Source organism: Corvus moneduloides, chromosome 5, assembly GCF_009650955.1.
Source record: "Corvus moneduloides isolate bCorMon1 chromosome 5, bCorMon1.pri, whole genome shotgun sequence".
In the NCBI taxonomy this organism is placed as follows: Eukaryota; Metazoa; Chordata; class Aves; order Passeriformes; family Corvidae; genus Corvus; species Corvus moneduloides.
The window spans coordinates 72,743,305-72,765,574 of record NC_045480.1 but is presented as its reverse complement, the minus strand read 5'-3'; the positions used below and the strand labels follow the sequence as shown (position 1 = coordinate 72,765,574).

General features: G+C 51.0%; 3 protein-coding genes across 3 annotated transcripts; all 3 read left to right on the top strand.

The window, feature by feature from the left end:
• Positions 1-8,711: 8,711 nt before the first annotated feature.
• LOC116443709 (interleukin-8-like) lies at positions 8,712-15,861 on the top strand. Its single transcript, XM_032108102.1, has 4 exons — positions 8,712-13,843; positions 14,174-14,303; positions 14,830-14,913; positions 15,404-15,861. The coding sequence occupies exons 1-4, from the start codon at positions 13,753-13,755 to the stop codon at positions 15,414-15,416; spliced, it is 318 nt and encodes a 105-aa protein (XP_031963993.1). The 5' UTR covers positions 8,712-13,752; the 3' UTR covers positions 15,417-15,861.
• A 338-nt stretch (positions 15,862-16,199) lies between these two features.
• On the top strand, positions 16,200-17,716 carry LOC116443710 (alveolar macrophage chemotactic factor-like). The gene is made up of 4 exons (XM_032108103.1): positions 16,200-16,799; positions 16,971-17,100; positions 17,252-17,335; positions 17,439-17,716. Exons 1-4 carry the CDS (start codon positions 16,736-16,738, stop codon positions 17,461-17,463), a joined length of 303 nt encoding a protein of 100 aa, XP_031963994.1. The 5' UTR covers positions 16,200-16,735; the 3' UTR covers positions 17,464-17,716.
• Positions 17,717-17,824: 108 nt separating this feature from the next.
• LOC116443708 (C-X-C motif chemokine 2-like) lies at positions 17,825-19,557 on the top strand. The gene is made up of 4 exons (XM_032108101.1): positions 17,825-18,075; positions 18,569-18,704; positions 18,993-19,076; positions 19,189-19,557. The coding sequence occupies exons 1-4, from the start codon at positions 18,012-18,014 to the stop codon at positions 19,346-19,348; spliced, it is 444 nt and encodes a 147-aa protein (XP_031963992.1). The 5' UTR covers positions 17,825-18,011; the 3' UTR covers positions 19,349-19,557.
• The last annotated feature ends 2,713 nt before the right edge of the window (positions 19,558-22,270 follow it).

Sequence of the window (22,270 nt, the reverse complement as noted above, 5' to 3'; positions counted from 1 at the left end):
GTGTCCAGTTTCTGGGATATTACTCCCTATGCTGCTGAACCTATTGGCAGCATAGTGCTGAAAGTTGACACAGGTTTCTGAGAGGATCCTGAGATGTTATCCTACTACTCTCCCACGGCTGGACTGGGCCACAAGGGATCTGTAGTGGAAGCACTTCTGTTCCTGGTGAGTTGCCATTCCATAATGAAATAATTATAATAATGGCCTTTTAAACAGGAAACTTGACTTCCTCACTACTTGATGACATATGACAAGTGACACACAGCAATAAATCATTCAGAATAAATCAGTCAGTGTGTTCAGACCCTGGTCTTGAACAGCTCCCCCTTTTTTTCTGGTGGAATAAGAAGGATGTTCCTGTCAGTCAGAGCTTGGAGCACTCTGTGCACTTAGAGCACCGTACAGGAAAGGAGAGAGTAGAACTGAACCGTCTCAGGCCATTTCTTTGGTTGGACTAACAGGTGAATGAGTTATTCTTGTGATTCCACTTGGCTGTCAGGGCTTTGAAGCTCAGCATAACGGGAATCAGTAAAAACTTGGCACATATGTAGTAGTATTTATCTTAAAATATGTGTTGCAGCTGTGGGGTGTCACATGGCTGTGCTTCTTGGTGTAAGCCTGTGGCTGGTGTACTACATCTCCTGAAAGCAGAAAGTTGCCATAACAACTGAATGAAATCAATTAGAGTAATAAGCAATTAAAATCTTATCCTTAGTGTTGCATAAACATAGCATTTTACTCATGAATTATTGGTGATCTTGCCTCTAGACCTGTACGTTCTAGTTCTGATTTGCAATCTCAACCATTTTTGAATTAATGAAGCATTTAATTTGTCCTTCAAAGAGTGCTGGTGGGGGTTTTTTTTGGCCATGGCAAGTAGGTTCTTCATCAGAGATGTGAACACTGTTAAACATCTAACTGGAAGAAATGTTTGTGATGGGATTTCCAGAGCTCGGCACTGGCTTTGTTTCCACCCCATGAAGTCAAGGAGAAGAGTAGCCTGTGGTCTAGGGAAATTTTGTCCTGGGCCTAGCAAGGCAAAGGCGGCTCCTTCCTCTGTCACACACTTCCTCGTTGACCTTCTGTGTATTCCTGAGCCTCTTGCTTCCTTTGTTCCCCTTCAGTAGAACAAAGCCAGGAATAGCTGCTTGCTGTAGTGCTTGGTTGTCAAGGATAAATCAGCTCGAAGCAGGGAATGGCAGAGCTGTTGTGGAAAGGTTGGATGTGCGAGGGCCCGTGGGGAAGCAGGCTTTGCAGACTGTTGGCTTTGCAAGGGCCTGTAGGCTCGTTCTGCAAGGATTTTGCGTGGCTGTGGGTCAAATGTTTCAAAGGTCAGAGTGCAGTTTATAATCCCGAGTCTCCAAGGAACTTTTGAAAACATGTCTGCAGTCTGAATAGCGGTCTTGTCATGTACAGTGGCTGAGTCAGGGATTTAGGAAGCCTTTGGCATCCAGAGCTCAATTATTAACTCTGGTAGGGAGCAAAAGGACTGGAGGCGATCCCTGGCTTTGTCCTGGCAGGATGACAGAAGCCAAGGCCGGTGGTCTGAGGGTTTGTGCCGCAGACGATCCGAAGCTGGGTATGGTGTCTGTGCCAGCTCTTTGCCCGAGATACTGGCACAGTGCGCCCACAGGTGATCTGTGTGGTGCCTTGTGATCTCCTAAGCTTTTATGGTTCCATTAAATGTAATCCTGCCACCTTTATCCTGCCTGAGCAATCGGGAAAAGGCACGCAGTCGGTGCTGTAAATGCAGCGTGAGCTGTGTGTATCAGTTGAGAAATAAAACGTGGCTCCTTTGAAGGAATTTGGGTTGATTCTGTTCTCAGGATGTGCACTTGGATTGGTTACCTCTCCAGCCTCCCACTGCTGTTGGAGTATTCTTACCAGTCCAAGTTGGGGATTCACTCTTGCAATGTCTGATTCCCTGTTAGTTTTCAGGGTGTTTTCTTTAACACCAAACACGTGATGATGTGTTCTCCTCTGATCCATATGCAGGGACACTGTGTGGCTCCTAGTGCCTGTGAAAACATGGATTTCTGCTCCAGTGGGAAAAACCTGTGCACTTTATCGCGCCAGGCAATGAGGAAGGCACAGTCAGTCATGCAATGTGTCAAGTGCTTTTCCATAGTTAGCCGAGTGCTGAACAGCTGTTGCAGCTGTACCTAGTGTGTGATTTTCAATATAAAAGATGGGGATGGCTTTGGATTTCTGTGGGAAGCAGCTGAAGGCTTGCTTGACTGTTAACTAAAGTCCTATTTACTCTGTATTGATGTACATTTTAATGGTGTTTATCTGGAAATTTTCAGTACTGCCACACTTGTTGGAGAGAGACTGTGCAATGCAGAATTCACTAACTCTCCTACTCTGTTTAACGGGCTTTGCCCGCAGTTGCCATGGAAGCCTTGCCTTTGGCATGCCCTTTGGATTCATCCCTGAACAAAAGGTGCACCTGGAGTCACAGGGCTGCACTCTTCCTACGCAGCTTTGTGTCCTCAGAGGGTTAAAGCCCTGCTGGCTCTGGTCATAAATCATTTTCTGCTTCACCGGGGTCAAAGCTTTCATGTTCCTCTTCCTTTAGATCCTTCCAGGCCCTTTTTTCAGATGCTGCAGCACGTGGGGCATTTCAGTCTGCACTGGGCATCGCTCGATATTGCTGCTCTGGGATCAGTTTATATCTTTTGGCATCATTTCTCGAGCTGGGAGCAGGGAGTGTCTTATTTTAATAAGCAGTAGTAGGTGACAGTGCACTGTCACCCCTCAGCTGATGCCCTGTGTGCCTTGTTACGTAAAAGGCAAATAAAATGCTTTGTGAAATGTCTTGCTCCTGAGAGGTGTTGGGTCATCAGCTCTGGAGATCAAAGTCCTTTTTCAAGTGGCTGACATCAGCACACACTTTGGTGTCCTTCCTCTTGTCCCTGCCTCAAACCCAACCTCAAGAGGCTGTGTTCGGAGAAGCGTGTCTGGGCTATGGAAATTTACCCGGCTCAGTGAAGCTGCTTTCCCACCAGCTTGGAAAACCCCTCACATCTCTGTGCCAGCTTGGGCCTGGTCATTTGTCAGGCTCAGTCTTGTGCTGTCACCTTGGCTACGGAACAGTGAAAGGGCTGGGTTAGTCCTTGTGGTGTTGTGTCACTCAGGGATACCAGGACTTGCTTTTTCTGGAAAACTTGAAGCAGGGAGCTACACAGGCTGGCTTTCACCACAGATCTTTCGACACATTCACAATAAATGTTTAGTCTGGACCACATCCAGTCTGTGCTCCAGCTGCCAGTCCACCTTGTGGGATCCTGGAAGCACCTCACCCAGGCTGGCAGGTCACCTGTCACCTCCACCAGTAACTTGGGCGGGGGTCCCACTGTATGGTTTGCTCTTGGAGCAGGGATTGCTCCTTCAACAAGATGCATACAGGTATGGAATTCCTTGAAAAGTACTGCTCAAGTAGGACTGATCAAGTTCCCAGCAGAGGGGGTTTAGGGAGGTTATTTGGATTGCCAGACAGGAGCAGCAGTTTTCCTCCTATGTGCGGAGGGGGTGATGTTTCCAGTCGCTGCACACCTCCATCTGCCTCTACTTTCTGAAGAGATTTATAAGCTCCAAAACTCAGGTCTTGTACATTTTAAGGTTATCCCAAAGGGAAGATTTTGGATATAAAATACCTAATCAGCACCTGGGTTTTGCAAATGTTAACTTGAGCAAGTTCTTCTCTTTAGTAAAAGGTTTTTGGAAACAAACAAGCAAAGTTGTCCTGCCTTCCTGTGGGCTAAATGAAAACGAAGTCAGAATGCTCCTGAACTTCAGGAAGTCTGAGATTCAAATCTGCACTTGGAGCCTGGGCCGGTCTCTTGATTTCCATTTCAGAAGTGGAAATACCGTGCCATAGATTGAGCCAGGAGTAATTGGCCAGACCTTGTGTCTTAACAGAAAGTTTTGAGCAGACAGGTAGAAGCAAAGATCACAAAGTGTGAGATGGAGAATCTCTGACCATTTTATCTCTAGTCACCAGCATTTTTAGAGCTGAGTGGCAGTGCAGGGGCGAGGATCTAGGCTGGAGCATGATTTCCAGGGAGTGGGGGTTTAGTGAAAGCCATTTCCTAGGCTTTAGCAAGGCCAGAGAAAGAAAGTCAGATTCTCTGGGTATAAGAGTTTATCATTAAAGGCCTGAAAATAAACTATTCCAAACACATTTGGAAAGGTACCTGAGTGTGATGGCTTATTTGAACCTCGTGATACCATTTCCATGCCCTTCTGGGGAAAAGGCACCTCCCTGACGGATAAATCATCCAGGACAGAGGTTTTCAAGTGCAGCCTCCAGGGTGCTGGAGGCTTGACAAGCCTCTGCGTGCAGCCTGTCAGGGGATTTCTTTTAAACCAAGGCATTGTGTTTGTCTGGGGTATTTACTGCACTGTGGATGAAGGAGACGTGGCCCAGGCCTGGCAGCCCCCGATGGAGAGGGGGACTGTGAATGGGACTAATCCTGTGGGGGGACTTTTCCTAGAGAGAACCTGCTACCGCTTTGAATATAGGCAGTTAGAATATTTTTCAGTGCATACTGATGGTTTTAGTGACTTTTCTGAGCTCTGTTTCTGGCTGCCTCTGTCCTGGGTAACCTGCCACAAAGCAGCTGGAATAGTGAGAAACCACCTCTTTTGCAGTGTGCATCCTCTTTGTCATGGTTAGGGAAAAACAAGCTCAGAGCTGCATCTGTGTGGAAATATGAACGACTTGGAGAAGTCCGGCTGCGGAGCCCCTTCAGCCCTCAGGGCTGCGTAAAATGGGTCACTGGGAGTGTGTGAGCAGAATGAAAGGAAAGAGGAGAGCCTGTTAATCCTGGGGTTTTTTGGCTCCTTGGGCACGCATTTAATGTTAAACTCCTTTCTGACTTCAGGGATTAGCACGTGTTAAAAAGCTCTGCTACAAAGAGGGGAGAGAGCAGCAGGGCATAAGTGAAAGGGTACTCCTATGCCTGTGAAAGCAGCAGTGATGTAGCAATTTTACTGAAACATTTGAGAAGAGGTGGCAGAAGCCTCTGGGAGAGGACTCAGAGGGTAAAATGTCAGTAACTCGTCTTCTTCTCATTAGCTCAACTCATTTCCACCTGCTGCCCATCACCGGGTAGCTGAGGGAGGCAGGGAAAGACGCTTCCCCCCCCCAGCTCCTCAGGTGGGAATGCTTTGCAAGGAATTGGGCAGTGTGGCAGTTCCCAGCTGAGCCCAGGTGCAGAGGCTGCCCTTGCAGCGAGCTTCCTCCTTCTTGTGGGAGACCCCGGGACCACCTTTCTTAGCAGAGAGGCATGGGAAGCACAGTCTGGCTCCAGAGGTATCAGGGCTCTTGTTTCACTGCTCCTCTCACAGTTACTGATAGCAGTCACACTTCCATGTGTAAGTACACACAGTTTTTCTAATTGTTTTGCTGTTGTTTATTCTGGTGGCTCCTACTGAGTTGCAACAGGAGCTTGTTTATTCACTGAAATATGCCTTGGCCTCACCTTGTTTCAGGGGCAAGCAGAAGTCTCTATTTTCACAGTGTTTCTCTTGGCCAGGCGTTGTTAGGCAGTACTTTGAAGAACACAGGCTGGTTGGTGTCAGGGCAACTTGTCAGGGAAGCAGTTGAGTTGAAATTTACTCTTTGTTAGAGTTCTGTGCCAACAGCAGTTTTCTAAATGGTTGAAAAGATGGTCTTAAGGGAAGAGTTGGTTTTCCCTAATGAAGTTGCAATGTGGAGAGCAGCTGTTAGCCTGTTGTGAACCTGTAGCAACAGCCTTTTGGGTTTTTTGTGTTTTGTTTCTTTGGGTTTGCTCTTTCTGGGGAGACATGTAAGATTTTGTGTGCCTGACCAGTCTTGTCATGCTGGAAGTAGACGGATAATGAGAGATTGAGTGGATGGAGGAGCCGAGCCAGGATTCTGCTTTTTCCACGCAAAGTTTCCCATTGTGTCTTTGAACCAGCCTGTCTTTGTCGGTGAACCATTGTCTACAGAGCAGCGCCTTGGGGTTAGGACAGCATTTTTACTTCAGTTTTAAATACTTGTAACTTGAAGCTGTGGCTGCCCCATCCCTGGAAGCATCCAAGGCCAGGTTGGATGGGGCCTGGAGCAACCTGGGATAGTGGAAGGTGGAACTGCGTGATGTTTAAGTCCTTTCCAACACAAACCAGTCTGTGATTCTACGTGCAAGTGGCTGTAGTGGGCCTCTGTGACTCTGAAATGCAAGAACTTAACTCTAGTTACGTGCTCCTCAAAAGAAGGTTTTTTCTGTAGGTGTGGTAGGAACGTGGGCTTGAGGTTGGGCAGGAGGGTGACTAACCTTAGGAGAGGCTGGGGAGGGAAGGTGTGAGTGTGCTGCTGTTTATGCAAACACCCTGATAGCTCGAGCACTTCAGAAAATAGCGTAGAAACAGAGGAAATATCACCAGGAAATATCACCTGGGCAGGGCAAATAGCTGTGGCGTTACCGGTGAGGAGGTGGGACTGTGATGGCTCGGGAGCTGACACAGAGGTGTGATTGGGTCTACACCTTCACCTGGATTGCCCTGGTCTGAAGGAGAGGAGGAGGGAGGGGGGGGAGGTGGGCATGGCTGAGAGGATGTGTCAGCAGGAGCCTGGCACGGAGGTGATGCAGGGGCAGTGACGGGCAGCACATCTGCCTCCTCTCTGAACACAGGTGTGCCACCTTGGAGCTGCGAGAGAGCTGGAATGGGGGGTGTGTGACCTCCTGCACATCATCACATGTCTGATGGCATCCAGGCAGGATGCAGTACCCTTCCTCTCCTTGCCTGGAGCAGTGCAGGCACAATCCTGGGGCTGATACAGCTGGAGTAGCAAAAATATCTCAATGGCATTTAGGACTGTGACCTTTAAACGCTTCCACAGGCTGACCCAACAGCACAGAAAACACTTTGGGTGAGGCAGGGCTCGATGGAGATGTGCTGTGAATCACACTCATGTTGCTGTTGGTCTCTCAGTCCCAGGCATGTGAGTTTGGGACAGATAAACACAATTTCCTTTAGTATGACGAATTCAACTGGGGAGGGCCCGTTGCAGTTGTCTCTGGAGGCTTGGATGAGTGTTGAAGCAGTGGGATAGACTTAAAGCATTGGTTTGCATTGGCTGTCATTTCCCAAGTATTAAAATTCCCAGCTTTTGAAGACATTTGGCATGGAAGTGCATTTTATCCACTCTCCCTGCAAAGCTCTGCATTCTCTGCAGAGCAGCTGAATGCCCTCCAGTCCCATGGGGTGGCTTTCCCAGTATCACTCCCCTCCAGCTGGAATGATAACCAGTCATACCAGACAGGAAAATCCAGGCTCAGGATGGCTCGGACATAAGTGTCAGACAGGCTGGTTAGATCTGCCAGTCTCCAGGGCTGGATGCTTCCTAGGAGGCAGCTTTCATGAGCCCTGGGGAAAATGCTGCCCCTTTCCACAGGCTCTCTGTCCTTTATCTTTCCTCTCTGCAAAAGTGTGGCACTGCAGGCTGGTACCCGTGCTACCTTTTAGCAAATTAGCATCCAACAGTGTCTTGGGGGAAGTGTGTCTGCAGGATGCCAAACCCAGGAGAAGTTAGGAAAGATGTTTGCCCTGAGCTCTGCTAAACTTGGATGCTATCGTCACTCCTCTCTGGGATTCAGTAAAGAGTTCCCAACTGTGTGCTCTCCCAGGATTTAACCGTGAACAGGGCGGGATCACACACAAAACTGATACAAGGGGGCAGCCTGTGCTCTGCTCGTCCAGCGGCTCCCAGTGGGAAGCCTCAGCTGTTGTGTTTCTGGACTTGTGTCACACTTAACAGCTTCCAGCTGTTCCCAGGTGTGCGGCTGAACGGTCTCAGGCTCCTGTCTCAGCTTAGGACTGCTTCACCTCCCAGCTTTCCAGCTGGGAACAGAGCCAGGGCACACATGCTGGAAAGGCATGGCACATCAGCTTGCATCTTCATGCCTCTGGCAAAACTCTAGGTACGCCAACAACACGTCTCTGGCATTGGGAAGACAGGAGTGATGTAGATTTCATCGAGTCCCCCAGCCATGCAGGAGAAAGAAGGCAACATTGAGGGTGATCGGTGCAGCAATCTTCCTCAAGGTCCCTTTACATTGCTGCAGGGTCTGCGGGGTCTAACCTGCATTTCTGGATTTCCAGGATGCCTCCATGCCTCTCCCCACCCAAAAACCTCCCCTAAACTCTGCTTTGCTGCAGAACATCAAGACAAGCCAGTTCTGCTACTACTCTTGCCTGGGAATTGAGCAAAGAGCACCAACCTCTGTGTTTTGGGAGAGGAGGAAGCCCTTCTTTGATTTCAGCTCTTACCTCCTCTGTCCTTCTCCAGGTCTGAGTTCTGGTGGTTCAGAAATGCTTCTGAAAGCTGCCTTTCAGGGGAAAAAAGCCCTTCTGTGATGAGAGCAGGCACGTGTAGCACCTACAAAGACGTTAATTCCTTTGTTCTGTACAGTCAATTAGCTCGGATTGTGATCCTCTGCCGGCGATCTGGGTGCTTGGGCAGATCCAGTTTTTCCTTGCTAGTCTGCTGTCCGTGACAGTGGTGTGTGCTGCTCTCTAGTGGTCCCGGCTCCGAGCCTGCATGCACTGCAAAATGAGAACCTAGGTGGTGCTTTTTTGATATATATTTATATATATATATGTTTTAAATTTATTTTTACACAGCTGCCTCGTGCCACGGCAAGCCTAAACCTTGTACGTACACAATTCCAGCATTTAGGCTGCCCATGTGCCCCCAGCCCCAACTTTGAGGCAAGAGGAAAGTCCCTCATTTTGTTGTGCTTAGGTTATGTTGGGAAACGTCTTTCCAAGTGCCTTCCTCGTACTCCACATGGCCAGAACTGCCAGGTGAAATGCTCACTCCTGGCTGCCCCAAACAAGATGGGAATGTGGGGTGTGGAAGGGAGGGGAGATAGCCAAACAGCTTCAGGAATGTTCTGGATCCAGCGCAAGGCTATGCCCTGCGACAGATTTGAGTCTTTAGGCCTTATTAGTTTTCAGGGTGTGTGTCGTAAGTGACAGGCGAGATTAAAGCTGAGGAAAGATCAAAGCGGGTTTCATGGTTTTTATGGCTTTGTGCTTCTTGGTTTCACTTTCATGTGTCTCCCGGAGCCTTTCTTCTCTCCCTGTGCACTGCCCTTTCATCTCCCTCCCCGTTTCCACCTGGCAGGGGGGAGGCTTGGTGACCTTGCAGCCTGGGGCATGGCTTGTGTGCTCGACCCACCTTTCCTTCACCCCCCAAATCTGAGCAATGCTGGATTATTTTAGCCCAGGACAACTCCTTTCAGTATCGATTCTTTCAGCTGCTGAGATTTATGTCCTTTGCAGAAGTTGGGCTGGAGTTTATCTGTCTCTTCCAGGAGCATCTCCGGGTGTGAGGCGCTGAAGTCCAGAGTGCTGATTCGGGGGTGCTGGTTCCAAGAGAAAACTTGACAAGGGGCTTTCCAAGGGGAGGGCTGCTCATTTCATTGGTATTGCAGCTTCCTTCTCCATGACGACCTGGATTTCCCCTCCTTACCATGTGCACTTCTACTTGCTGCTGGAGAGCAGTTGCCCTTGGCTTGGTTTTTTTTTTTTTTTTAATATAAAAGACTCTACTCCTATGGTGGATTGTGGGTGAAATGTGGAGAGAGCATCTTCGCCAAGGGAAAAAAGTAGGGAGACACTTTGCAAGAAGAGGAGGGGCCTCAAAGCCTGAAGTGGACATTAATGAAAATAATGACTCTGGGTGTAAGCCCCAGAGTGATGGTCGAGTTTGGGTCCATTCCTGGCATGTTTTTGCCCTTGTGTGTGGTTGAGGAGAGGCACTGGTTTGCTATGGATGACCTACTGTCTTCTGATTTAACCAGTAGAAAACAGGTCACGGCCATGTCAAGCTCTGCCAGAAATAGTAGTTATGGGTTATTCTGCAAGTAATGTGGAGACAACTTAATTTTAGGCTCAACTGAAATGGAAACCACGGTTAACTGGAAAAATAGAAAATGCTTATCCAGACTCTAACCAAACTTGTAGCTGCATTTATCAGGGTATCAAACTCCAAGGGGAAGGGGAGGAGACTTTGCTGTAACACTCCTGGAGAGGCTGGTGCCAGGACTGTTGACAAAGTGTTTGCCTGAATGTGCTGCCCAAATAGGAATAACTCAGCTCCAGCAATCGCAGCCTTTGAGTTGAGCAGAAACTTCCCGGCTCGTGAAGCAGGGGCTGGATGTAGCTGGAAGAGTTTCAAGGAGCCTGTTTTGGTTTTGTGAATGGACCTGGAGTGCTTCTTCGGTAGCCCCAGAAGGAAGTGCTCAAAGCCAGAGACCTTCCTCCCAGCCAGTGAGGATATGTAGAACATCAGGTTGAAAAGGGGGCAGCAAGGCAAGTTGACAGGCACAGCTCGCTTGCAATGCTCCCAGCCACTGTCCATTGTCTCCCTCCTGTCCATTGGTTTCCCTCCTCATCCCATTGCTCCACAGCCGGGGGTTGAGCTGTCGCTGTCACACGACGCCCCGATGCAAATGGCCAACGGCACCCGCAGGCTCTGTGGCACCTGCGGCGTCTAGACTGGTTCCTGTGTCCACATGCAAATGTGTGGGGAGGGAGCCAGGCCCGTGGCCCCAGTGACATTTTCTGGGAAAGCCCTTGGGTCCCATTCCTGCTTCACATCCTCCGTGCCAGGCAGAAGTGCCATTGAGGAATAACACCGCTTTTCTGCTCGGCATTGGGTTCGTTTTGGAGTAACTCACACTCGAAATGAGTCGAGAGCTCGAGGGGGTGCTGGGGTGTTCTCCACGGTGCTTTTCTAGTGGCAAGGAGAAGCTGGCACAGCGGTCCGGGGATTTTCTCCTGCGCTTGCTCTGTGCCATTTGCATCTCTGGGGTGGCCGGGACATCCCAGAAACTGTCCCCACTCTGGGGTTGGGTGGCGACAATGTCTGCTATTGCTGTCCCTTCGGCAGAAAGCTGCTCCACAGAGGTCCTACGACTCAGGATGGACTGGGGAGGCAGGAATGTTGCATTTACATTTCTTAAAAGTTTCCTTTAGTTTCCCTTGTTCTTGCTGGCAGCCTTTCTCCATCTTCCTTATCCGATCTCTCTTACCGTATTCCCTTCTTTAGCCCTCAGCACGCCAAATACTTTTAAAGATGCCAGAGCAGGTTTCTTAATTGCTTGCAGAGCTGTCACACCACTTTGCTGTCTCCAAAAAGGAGCCAAACCTACGATTTTGTCCCCTTGCATCACCAGCAAGTTGTGCATCTTCACTTGAAGACAGCAAGTAACAGTGAGCTTGATGTGTTGCTCATCCAGCCTAAATTTGGACTGATTTCGTTAGGCTTTGGCTAATTCTGGTGCTCTCGTGTTGACGCTGAGATATGTATGGGTTTCAGGTTTCTCGGGTTTCAGCAGGAGGCATCTTTATCTTTGAAGCAGGTGAAGGACCACAAACCACAGTGGTGAAGATTCACTGCAGTTGGGGTTTTTGGGGCATAATTGTTTAAAAAAAAAACCCAGTTTTTTTTTCTTTTCTCTCCTGCAAGGAGCCCTGAGTGAGTTGTGGGGAAAGGAGGGGTAAGCTGAAAAATCACTCTCTCAAAACAATGGTTTCAGAGAGGCTGAGAGGTTTGTTTGCTGCAGATGTCTCTGATGCAGCCTCTTGTGAATCCTCCCTGAAGAGCTGGCATCTCCATGGCATTGATGTCAGGGTTGGGTTTCTGCCTGTCCTGGTAAATGTGGAAAAGGTTTTCCATGTGGCCTTTAGGTGCTATTTGCACCACTGTTTCTTGGAAGTTTCTGATTTAGGTACCATGGGCAGGATTCAGCAGGTGTAAAAAATACCACAAAAATCCAATTAAAATTAGATAAAAAATTAATTAAATTAAAATCTTGCCTGTACAGGGGCAGCTGCTGCAGAAAATGGAGAAGCTGTGAGGGTGCTCTGTATGTGTTTCAGTTGATGCTGGCCTGGATGCAGCCACACGTCCCTACATGAGGGCCACTCTTGTGAATTCCTGGCATCCAGGAAGCAGTCAGCTTAAATATAGTCACGGGTCACATCCTCACTCTGCTTCTCCCTTTGCAGAATTTACCACTCGTTGTGCAGAAATACTGGCCACCGCCACAACTGCGGTTTTTCCTTCTGAGAAAACACCACAGTGTTCATCAATTACACGTTACTCATCCATCACAGTACCGTGGCTGCTGCCGAGCCCCTTCACAGACCCTCTCGAAATCCAGCCAGCTGATGTTTCTGTGGCTCCTGCTCCTTTCCAGGGTAGGCAGGAGGCGGACACCTGCGCTGCAGCCACAAATCAGGGACGTGATCTGGCTCATCTTGGTCTGTCCGTTGCGTGTGTCCAGGGATAATTTTCCTCTTGTACCAATTTCATTAAACACTGCCAGCAATGCTGTTGGATTCCCCAGTCCTGGAAGAGCACCGGCTGAATGCTCCAGCTCCATCTTTTCCACAGTGCAGCTCTGGGGAAAGTTGCTTTCACTTCTCTTGTTTTTTCCCAGCTCTAAAAAGCAGGATCATTTCAAAGCCAGGAACTTCAGAAAGATTTTCAGATGATTTTTATGCCTCCACAGCAGTTTGCATAGGTGACCAGTCATCTCTCCTGATATGCCTTTCCCACCATTTTTTCCAAGAGACTCCCACCACAACCCAGCAAGACCAGTCCTTGTTTAGGTTCCTTGTAATAACTCTCTGCAAGGAAATTGAAAACTCTGAAAGGATCGAATAAAAATCAGTTTTGAGGCCATCTCCTCTTTCACTGCCATGACAGCAAGGCACTCATTCTTTCCGTAGGACTTTGGGAATAGCTCATGGAAGTTGTCTCTGGCCTCTCTGTGATCCTCGAGTCCAGGGAGTTAAACTCTTTAATTGTCCCCTGGACAAGCACTTCACAAGACTTTTGGACCTATGTCAGAGGAAAAACTGAGATTTTCAAGGAGAGATGCGCAGCTTGAGTTTGAGTGGAAGACCTTTTTTTTTTTTAATTTACCATTTTATTGCTGTATAAAATGCTGATGTGATTTGAGAGCTCCAAATTACAACATTATCACGCAACCACATCTCTTTTCTTCTGCCCTCTTCCTTCCTCCTTGCCTCGCCGCATGTCCCGTTCCCCTTTTGCTTCCCGACTGGTGACTTGGCCAACTTCATTCAGGGCAAAGCCCCCGTTCCACCAACACTGGAGGGCACGGGGTGCTTCTGTGGCCATCCTGGGTGTGTTACTCACCTGGCAAGCATGGAATTTGAAAGAGCTGAGTGGAAACATAGAGCAGAGAGGTAGTGATTTTTTTTCCACGGCATGGTGTGAGGCGTTTTCACTGATGAGAGAGGCAGCAAAAATAGCATGGGGAAAATATAGCCCCAAGAAAGAAATATGTAAATGTCTGAGTACACTAAAAACCCCCCTGCTTAGTCAGGGGCTTGTGCTCTGCTTTTATTCTGGGGTTTTTTTTTGTGGCTGAGGGGGAATGAAGGGTGATGTGGGTAGAAACCCACAAGAAACAAGGCGTGGGGGAGATCGTGTGGGGAATCCAAAGGTTGCACTCCGTCCCAATGGCTGGTTTTAATTAATAATATTGGCAATTGAGCTTCTGGGCTGGCTGTGGGGAGCATCTGAGAAATGACATCACCTGTCTCCGTGCTCCGCCGGCCGGGTGTGACTGCCGAGGTGTGAATTTCGTGCCTGTGTCGGAGCGTGACCCTCCCCAATAAATAGGGGTGTTTGTGCGCCTAGTTCCGCAGAGCATCTCCGGGGCTGAGCCTTCCCTGAGGATGGGAGCGCCGGCTGGGGTGGGGACGGGAGCCCCCCTGCTCCCATGGCTGCTGCTGCTGCTGCTGGTGATGTCCCACTCTGTCCACGCAGGTGAGCTCCAGGTGGCTTTGCTGGCATCACCCGCGTCCTGCGCCCCGAGGGACTGGGGGAGCTTGGGATCCTCCTGCCTGTTTAGCCGAGGGCTTGCCTTGTAGCCAGGGAAGAAGTATGACCATCCTTTGCAGGGGTTCGGTTCAGCTTTCGGGAACAGTGTGGGAGCAGGGAGCTGAGGTAGAGGTGCAGGTGGCAGCTTCTCACTGTGGTCCCTGCAGTGGTGTCAGTGAAAACATGGGAAGGGAAAACTTCCTTTGGCTCCCGGAGTTGCTGCACCCCTAACGGCGCTGTCTGTGCCTGTAAGTTGCCACCTTCTCTCTCTCTCAGCCATCCTGGAGGTGAACGGGAACCTGAGCTGTAGGTGTGCCAAGACAACCTCGGAATACATCAGTCCCAAGAAATACGAGAGCATTGAGATAAGGCCTGTGGGCAGCAGCTGCAGGCGCACGGAGATCATGTAAGTGCCGTGGGCTCTGCTGCTGCCACCATCTCGCTTCTCCACCGCCTTGCTGGAAATGAAACCTTTCCAAAAATGCCACCAGCTCACTTGCTGAGAAACATAAGGTGCAGAAACACAAGTCCCCAGGGCCTAAAGGAATCTTTCTGGCAGGGGAAAATGTACTTTCCGCGTGCTGGAGCAGGGGGTGTTTGCAGCTTGGAGGAAGCGCTTCCTCAGACACTGAGTCAGCATGAGCCGTAATGAATCTTCCCAAATTTTTGTAGCTGCTCGGTGTTGATACATTTGTAAAGCTCCAGAAAAAGTTGTCTTTGAACAATGTTCTGGGCTTCAAGTTTCTGCTCCGTGTTGGAATGTCTTGCATCTTGCTTGTTCCCGGCTGTGTTGTGGCTTCCTCTGTCTCTGGCGGCTTTCTAGAATCGCTGGCACTGTGAGTGAAAGCTGAGTCTTCCCCGTCAGCTCTGGCTGCTTGAATCCCTGCCTTTGGAAGGGACAGGAATGCTCAGGAACTCTCCTTGCATTTCAGAATTAAATTAAGAACCTCAGGGAAGGTGTGTGTGAATCCCGAAGCCCCTTGGGTAAAGAAGCTGCTGAAGCGCATTGCCAGCACGTAAGTTGTTCGATGGAAACCCCTGTGGCTCAGGTGGCCCCAGACAGCATCCCAGCACATCCATGGTTCTAGGAAGCTCTCATGGGCCCAGGAGCTCTCACAGGGGCTGCTGCTGTCCAAAGGACCCACTTACAAAGCGATGAGGGGCAGCTCTTTGCTGTGCAAAGCAGTGTTCAGACCAACATCACCTATCTGTGGGTCTCCCTGGCTTACGCACAGTGCTGCGCTTCCAACCCATTTTGGGGGAAAAACCATGAGGGGAGCAGTGGCAGGAGCATGGTTTGCTCATGGCAGATGCAGTAGTGTGTTGATACTGGGCTGGGAAAGTTGCCCTCCTTCGTTGTGCCTGTGCTGGGTTTGTGGCCATCCCGGCGAGCGATGCCCACCCCGGGGAAGCGGCCGCGACTTCCCTCGGCTGAGGCAGGAGCTTCCTCTCCCGGACCCGCTTTTCTCTGAGTTCACATATTCCTCCTCCTTCTGCTTTTCACAGGAAGAAAAGATAAGTTTCCTGCTAAGGAAGTTGCTGCCCAGAGCCCCGAGGCGGGCTGGCGGATGATGCCCAGGTGTGCAGACCTGGCTGCTCCTCACTTTGGCCTCGCTTCATCCCCTTCCCGAAAGCCCCACATCTGGCTCTGGTGGCAGTGGTAGTGGGGAGGGTGGCTCACTGCTGGCCCAAGCCCCATGGCAAGTTTGTGGGGGTGTTTTCCCCTGCTCTTGGTCCCTGGATCAGTGTGAATATGGATCCTTCATTTATTTAGCTGCCTGTGGACTGTGAAGCCGTTCCCTGTCAGGGGCTGCTCCTGCTTCTTTAGGAATGACTTCGTGACTCTTTCCATGTGAAGTGCTCAGTGACAATGTGTGTGCCTGGGGGTTGTGTGGCATGTCCTGTCCCGAGAGCTCAAGCCCAATAAAATTCAGGATTTTTCCTTCTGTTTTATTTTCCCTGGATCTCCTGGCTTTGAAGCAGTGTATGACATAGAATCATAGGACAGCTTGGGTTAGAAGTGACCTCAAAGCCTGTCCAGTCCCACCCCCTGCCGTGGGCAGGGACACCTTCCACTAGACCAGGTTGTTTCAAGGTCCATCCAACCTCACCTTGGACACTTGAAGGGATGGGGTGGCCACAGGTTCTCTGGGCACCCTGTGCCAGTGCCTCACCACCCTCACAGGGAAGAATTTCCTCCCAGTATCCCATCTAACCGTGCCCTCTGGCAGTGTTCCCCTTTGTCAGGGGTCCTTCCCATCCTAACCTGTTACCTTCCTTGGTGGCGATTTGAGGGCACAATATTGCTGGTAGGGAGATGGGACAATCCAGCCAAAGTGCCCCACATCCAAGTGATGGAGCTGGGATTTACAGGTGGCTGTAAGGCTTTAAAAGCCAGTCCAGGCCAATGAAGAAATACATTGGGAATGGGTGTGAGGTCACTTGGCAGAGTTTTGGGGTAAAAAAATCAAAAGCAAATGTCACCAGAGCACTGCTGGGCTGTGCCTTGTGGGGGAACAACGTGGTTGTAGGAGAAATGGGCAATACCTGATCATGCAGGACAGAAAAGCACCCCAGAAAACCTCTGGGCTCGTGGGGCTGTGTGCGCTAAGAACAAAGTCGGAGGAAACAGAAAAGAAAGGAAGGGGAAAGTAGAGCCAGTTTCGGGAAGCCGGGCCCCCTGCCAAGCCCCAAGCCACATTTTATCGGCAGTGTTGCAAACTCAGCGAGCGGGGTCGGGCAAAACCACCGCGACCCCGGGGCCGCCCGTGCCGCCTCACTTCTCCTATTTCCCGGCTCAAATAGGGGGATGCTGCCGGGGCCGGGACTGGGGCCGGCATGGCTGTGCGGGTGGCCCTGCTGCTGGGGGTGCTGCTGGCGACCCACCACCCTGGGGACACAGGTGAGGCTCCCCTCAGGTGGGCTTCGGGGATGCTGGGGGCTGTGAGGCTTTCAGGGTTTAAAGTGGGTGATCCTGCAGGGATGTGGTGGGAGATGCATTGCTCAGGGATGGTTTTGGGGTTGGCAGCGGGGTTTGAGGTGATGCGTGAGCCATGGCCGTGTGCCCCTCCAGCAATCCTGGAAGCCAACGGCAACCTGAGCTGCCGCTGCCTCAAGAGCACCCGAGCCTTCATTTCCCCGGAGAAATACAGCAGCATCGAGGTCTGGCCCGTGGGGAGCAGCTGCCGGCGCCTCGAGGTGGTGTAAGTGGCTCCCGGGGCTATGCAGCCTCTGCTCCCCCCATCTCCCCTGAATTACTTCGGTTTTGTGCTCGTTTTCTTTGTGAGAAGGGTGGGAGGCTCAGCTGTCTGCAGGAGGGGAAGTGACGTTGCTGAAAGGCTGCTCGTTTTCTAGGATTAAGCTAAAGAGCCTGAAGAGGGTCTGCGTGGATCCTGACGCCCCTTGGGTGAAGAAACTCTTGCAGGACCTCCCTCACCTGTAAGTTCCCCCTTCCCCCAGAACACCAGGGGCTCCCAGCGGGACCAGGGGCATCCCGTGGGAACCTGTCTTCACACGTTCCTCCCCCTTCTGCTTTTGGCAGGAGGAAGAAAAAGCCTCCCCGTTGAGGAAGCTGCTACCAGAGGCACGGCCAGATGTGCTGGGCCCAAAACTGCCTCCCTTCTCCATCCCACTGTCGCCTTACCCCAGTCCAGAGGGGAGCACGCTGCTGCCTGAGCCCCTTTTTATGCCTTTAAACCCTTAAAAATGCCCGTCCCTGCTTCCAGCCTCTCCCATCCCATAGCCATGTGCTGGGTGTCCCTTTTGGGCATGACCCAGCAGGCCCAATAAAGGCGGCAGGCCTCTGTCGCTGTCCCTTGCCTCCCTTCCTGTGGCATGCTGGGGGCTTGGGATGCTTGGGGTGGGAGGCGTGGGGGGCACCAGCCCTCGGCCAAAACCACGGGAACTTTGAAGAGGTGGCCACGGCACTTTCTGCCTTTTTTGGCGGGGAGGCAGCACGGGCCACGTGCAGCGGGGGGAAGCGAGGGCAGGGAAGTTGAAGTGTGGGGCAGCCCCTTTTTCCTCCCCCTCCGGCGCTTCCCAGCCTACGAAATCCCCCTGGGGCGGGGGCCTGGCTATAAAACAGCCGTGGCGCAGCTCAGGGTGGGTGGTGAGGATGCGGCTGCTGCCGGCAGCGCTGGCCCTGCTCCTGCTCCTGAGCAGCTCGGTGCCGGCAGGCGGTGAGTGGCTTTGGGTGTCCATCCATGTCCCCCTCCAAACGCCTGGACAGTGGCGTTGGGTGTCCCAGATGGGGCTGAGCGTGGGCTCTGCTAAGCTTTCAGATTTGTTTCTTGTCTATCTTTGAGCTCAAGTTTGTCTTTTAAACCCTGTGGCTAAGCTGGAGCGGGATACTGGGGCTTGAGAGGGGAAGTTTTGCCTTGTGAGTTTGAGATGCTTCTCCTCCAGACCCCATAAAACTCAAGTGCTTGGTGGGTGGGCAATGGGTTTAATTCATAAGATGTTAGTTACGTTTTCCAACCCTGCAGCTAAAGCCCCTCCATATACAGGAAAGGAAGCTTTGAGGCTGTGCTGGGAGGGATTAGCCTCATTACAAACCCCATTAACAGCAGCCCATGGGTGTCAGGGAGGGGATGGGATAGTGGGGAGGGGGATGTCGCCATCTGCCTCCCCCACTGGGGGCCGAGACCTGGTGTGGGCTGCCCCGGCGCACAGGTCTGTCTCTGGAGAGCCTGCTGACCAACATGAGGTGCAAGTGCATCAAATCCACTGCCCACGTCATCAACCTGGGGCTGATCCTCACCATCGACGTTACCCCGCCGGGCCTTCACTGCAGGAGGAAGGAGATCATGTAAGTGGGAAGCCTGGAAACCAATTCCTGCAAATTGCTCGTTTGTGCACTGGTGCAAAAGTACATAGGGGAGCAAGCCCCCAAATGCTGGGGTGCCCCTTGCTTCCCGATTTAAAGGGGGTTCCTCCCAGCGTGGCTCGTCGTTCTAAGGTAAAGGCCCCAAAATTCCATGTCTCTGCTGCCCAGGGTTCGTATCCATGCCGAGGGAGCAGAGGGGTTTTCTCTGTGGGTTAGAAAAGCTTTGGGGAAGGGGCGTGCGTGGGGCTGAGGGGTCTCGTGGCCTTGCAGCCTCACCCTGAAGAAGAACAGGCGGGTGTGCGTGACCCCCGAGGCGCCCTGGATCCAGCTGCTCATCCACAAGCTGACGCAGAGGTACGTGATGCCCGGTGATTGGAAAACACACGGCATCTCTAGCGCCTTGGCAGGACCATCTCTTCCCCCTGACACCCCTGTTTTCCTTTCTTTCCTCCCGCAAAATCTGCAGGAATGACACCAAAAAAGTGTTGCCGCGGCCGCGGCGGGAAGCACCGTGCTGCTGGACCCCTCGGAGACCCCCCACCCCATCCCTCCCACTGTCCAGATCCAAGGAGTCCATGGTTATGAATTCCTCATGGGACAGCGATGACACAACCCCCCTGCCCTGAGATACACTGGGTTTAGTGGCACAATGCTGGTGCTTCCTCTGCTCTCTGGATTTTGGCAGGGCCAGGAGCCTGTCCCTGCTTCCCCCGACAAAGGCTTTCCCCTCAGGCACCCGCTGTCTCCCTCCGTTTCAGGTGCCTGCGCTGTTCCCGCACGCGACCGCAGCCCATCCCGGCTGCCACCAATAAAAGGATCAATGTGCTTCCCCCCTCGGCTGTGGCAGCTCTTTCTGCCCGGATTTGTGTAAAAATTGGGAATTTTGGGGTGGGCATTTAGGCCAGACTGTGGCACCGTGAAGCCTTTGGCTGCTTTGCCAAGGACGTTTTCGAATGCACTGCCTTTCCTCTGCTCCAGCATTTGGTGCCTTTTTCTGACGGCTCTGGGCAGGAGCCTGTAATTGCAGGAGTTGGATAGAGTCTGGTGCTGGCTCCTGGCTGTGGAAACACACAAGTGGGAGATTTCCCAGTGACTGACTGAGGCTTTCTGTGCAGCCTCATTTTCCTGGGATGGAGACCCCGGCCTGGCACAGGAATGTGCCTTGGCCACATGGACTGAGGTGACACAGGTGTGACTTATGACCCTGTGCAGGATTATCCCTGTTTATGATCTGGCTTGGCCATTCTGTGAGGAGGTGTTTAAGGTCTCTAGAATCACATTTGTGCCGCTCGCCCACCCACCCCCGCTGGATGCCAAAAATGTGTCCCTGGGCAGTGACAAGCTGGGAAACACCCACCCAGTCCTCTGTATCCCCCTCCTTCCTGCCCTGTGGTCCTCAGGAACAACAGCAGGGGCAAGAATGGTTGCAAAAGGGCTGTTTGTTCACTCCAGAAGGACCTGGAAGTACACAGGTGGGAAGAAACCGGTGGATGCCCAGACCTATCCATCGTGGATGAGCAATATCCCACCTCCACAGTGATTAAATTTTTTAAAAACTACTTTTTAAAGGCAGGAAAAATGTAGCAGTTCAGGGGTTGATGACCTCCCTTTCCCCAGCTGCTTGGAGGTCCAGGGCAAGCAGCATTTCCTCACGCCAGAGCTCAGCACACTCTCAAATTTAAAGCAAAGCAGCTATTCCCATGAACCAGGGCGTAAATCCCCCTAAAACTGTAGTGTAAGCATACCCGGGAGTGACACTGCAGCTGCCCTGCTCCACATGCACTTCCATCTTTTCAAGGACGGGACCTCCCGAGTGCAAAGGCAACGCACAGGAAAGAAATCGGACTTAAAAAACCCCTGAGCTCTCAGAGTAACCACTGTGAGATGGTGTGGGAGCCTCCAAAGAGGATGGATGAGCCCCAGCACCGGGATCACTCTCACCTGCACCATTACCACAGGGAGGGGTTGGGTGCCATACCTGGATCTAGAGGCTTATGATCTCCACCTAAAGTTGTTTGTAATTAAAGTGAGTTCTTGGCTGATGCTTGGCAGAGAGGATTAAGATGTGAGTGGTTCCCACAAGGTTCTCTTGGGATCTGTGTCACCTTGGAACACCGAAGGGTGAAAGGGAGGGAGTGTGACCAAACTTGTGTACGGTTCAGGCTCCTTACAGGGAAAGAAGGAAGCAAAAATACTCAGCTACATTGTACAAAATTCTCTTTTTTTTTTATATATATATATATATGTATATATATATACACAAACAAAACCCCGTATCGGACAGATTCACCAGATTGAGTTTTAAAAAGTTGCTTGTAGAAGGGTGTTGGATTTTGTTTTCTCTGCTGGCTTTAGGCAGTGCTGTCGCTTGGGAGTGGACACCAGGCACCGTGTTTTGGAAAGTAAATGGAGGCAGTGAGGAGCAGGGAAGGGCTTGGAGCCTTTTTTCCAGGTGTTGCCTGCAACGTGCTGGGACCTGAGGCTGGGAAAAAAAGCACCATCCCCTCACTGCTCCTGCTGGGAAGGGAAAACCAGGAGGAGAACAGGAGGAAGCCGCACAGGAGAGGCAGGTAAACATGTGCATCGACTGAAACATAAACAAGACTCTTTTTTTTGTGCAATGTCTGTTAAAATAACATTTTTGTGTTAAAAACCGCACGGCGTGACGAGCGTTGGGAAGTGCAGCAGAGAAAATCCAATGGAACACCTTCCCGCAACGGAACGCTTCCATCGCTAGAAACCAAAGGAAAATCCAACTGGAGCAGCTCACAACGTTTGCCAGGGGTTGGGTTTTTCTGTCCCCATCCTCTCCCACCCCCATATTACAAAACATTGGTGCTGGGTTTTTATTTTTATTACTAAATGGCCTCCTCTGCAGTTCATAGACAATCACGGGTGAATTGGAAGTTCCATTTTATACAAACAGCTCAAAAAATACTGGGAGTGAAGTATGGTTAGGAAACACTGCTCACGTTGGGATCACCGTGCGTGGAGGAACAGGAGGAGCAGGTTAGAGCACGCCTCTGGAGCAGAGCATCCCCCCTCCCCAAAAAACATACAGCAGCTGAATACAGAAAGGTAATGTCCACAAAATTAAGTTTTTCATGCTATTCTACTTTCCAGTGCTCTCCAATCCATGTGCTATGGCCAGGTGGGGAATGCTGAGGTATATTCCAGCAGAGATACCTGCACCCAGAGGAAAATCCATCTCTGGATGGGCTTTTTTTTTTTTTTCCTGTTTTGTTCTGTTTTTGCACAAAGCAAGTGCTGCACAGGAATTTCCCCCAGCTCCCATCGCTTCCAATTGATCCCAGACCATAGATGACGCCCCCATTTTTTAGGTTCTTCTTTTCCAAGGGAGTTGTCACTTTGCTGAACCCATTTTTGTCTTCTGGCCCACTCCACCCCCTCCCTGGCCCCCAGTCAGAGTCAGGGAATAGTTTCTCCTCTAAGTCCAATTGATTTTTTTTTTCCCCCCCCATGGAAAATTTCCTATGTATAAAATGACAAAGGAAATGTTTAATTAAAGAGGAACAGCCTGACTTGGC

What these genes read in the sequence shown, in the direction of transcription:
- LOC116443709 (XM_032108102.1), top strand. Translation starts at nt 13,753, where the DNA reads ATGGGAGCGCCGGCTGGGGTGGGGACGGGAGCCCCCCTGCTCCCATGG. An exon ending in GTCCCACTCTGTCCACGCAG is followed by an intron (nt 13,844 to 14,173) that starts GTGAGCTCCAGG and finishes TCTCTCTCTCAG; the next exon opens with CCATCCTGGAGGTGAACGGG. An exon ending in TGCAGGCGCACGGAGATCAT is followed by an intron (nt 14,304 to 14,829) that starts GTAAGTGCCGTG and finishes CTTGCATTTCAG; the next exon opens with AATTAAATTAAGAACCTCAG.
- LOC116443710 (XM_032108103.1), top strand. Translation starts at nt 16,736, where the DNA reads ATGGCTGTGCGGGTGGCCCTGCTGCTGGGGGTGCTGCTGGCGACCCAC. An exon ending in CCACCACCCTGGGGACACAG is followed by an intron (nt 16,800 to 16,970) that starts GTGAGGCTCCCC and finishes GTGCCCCTCCAG; the next exon opens with CAATCCTGGAAGCCAACGGC. An exon ending in TTGCAGGACCTCCCTCACCT is followed by an intron (nt 17,336 to 17,438) that starts GTAAGTTCCCCC and finishes TGCTTTTGGCAG; the next exon opens with GAGGAAGAAAAAGCCTCCCC.
- LOC116443708 (XM_032108101.1), top strand. Translation starts at nt 18,012, where the DNA reads ATGCGGCTGCTGCCGGCAGCGCTGGCCCTGCTCCTGCTCCTGAGCAGC. An exon ending in CAGCTCGGTGCCGGCAGGCG is followed by an intron (nt 18,076 to 18,568) that starts GTGAGTGGCTTT and finishes CCCGGCGCACAG; the next exon opens with GTCTGTCTCTGGAGAGCCTG. An exon ending in TGCAGGAGGAAGGAGATCAT is followed by an intron (nt 18,705 to 18,992) that starts GTAAGTGGGAAG and finishes GTGGCCTTGCAG; the next exon opens with CCTCACCCTGAAGAAGAACA.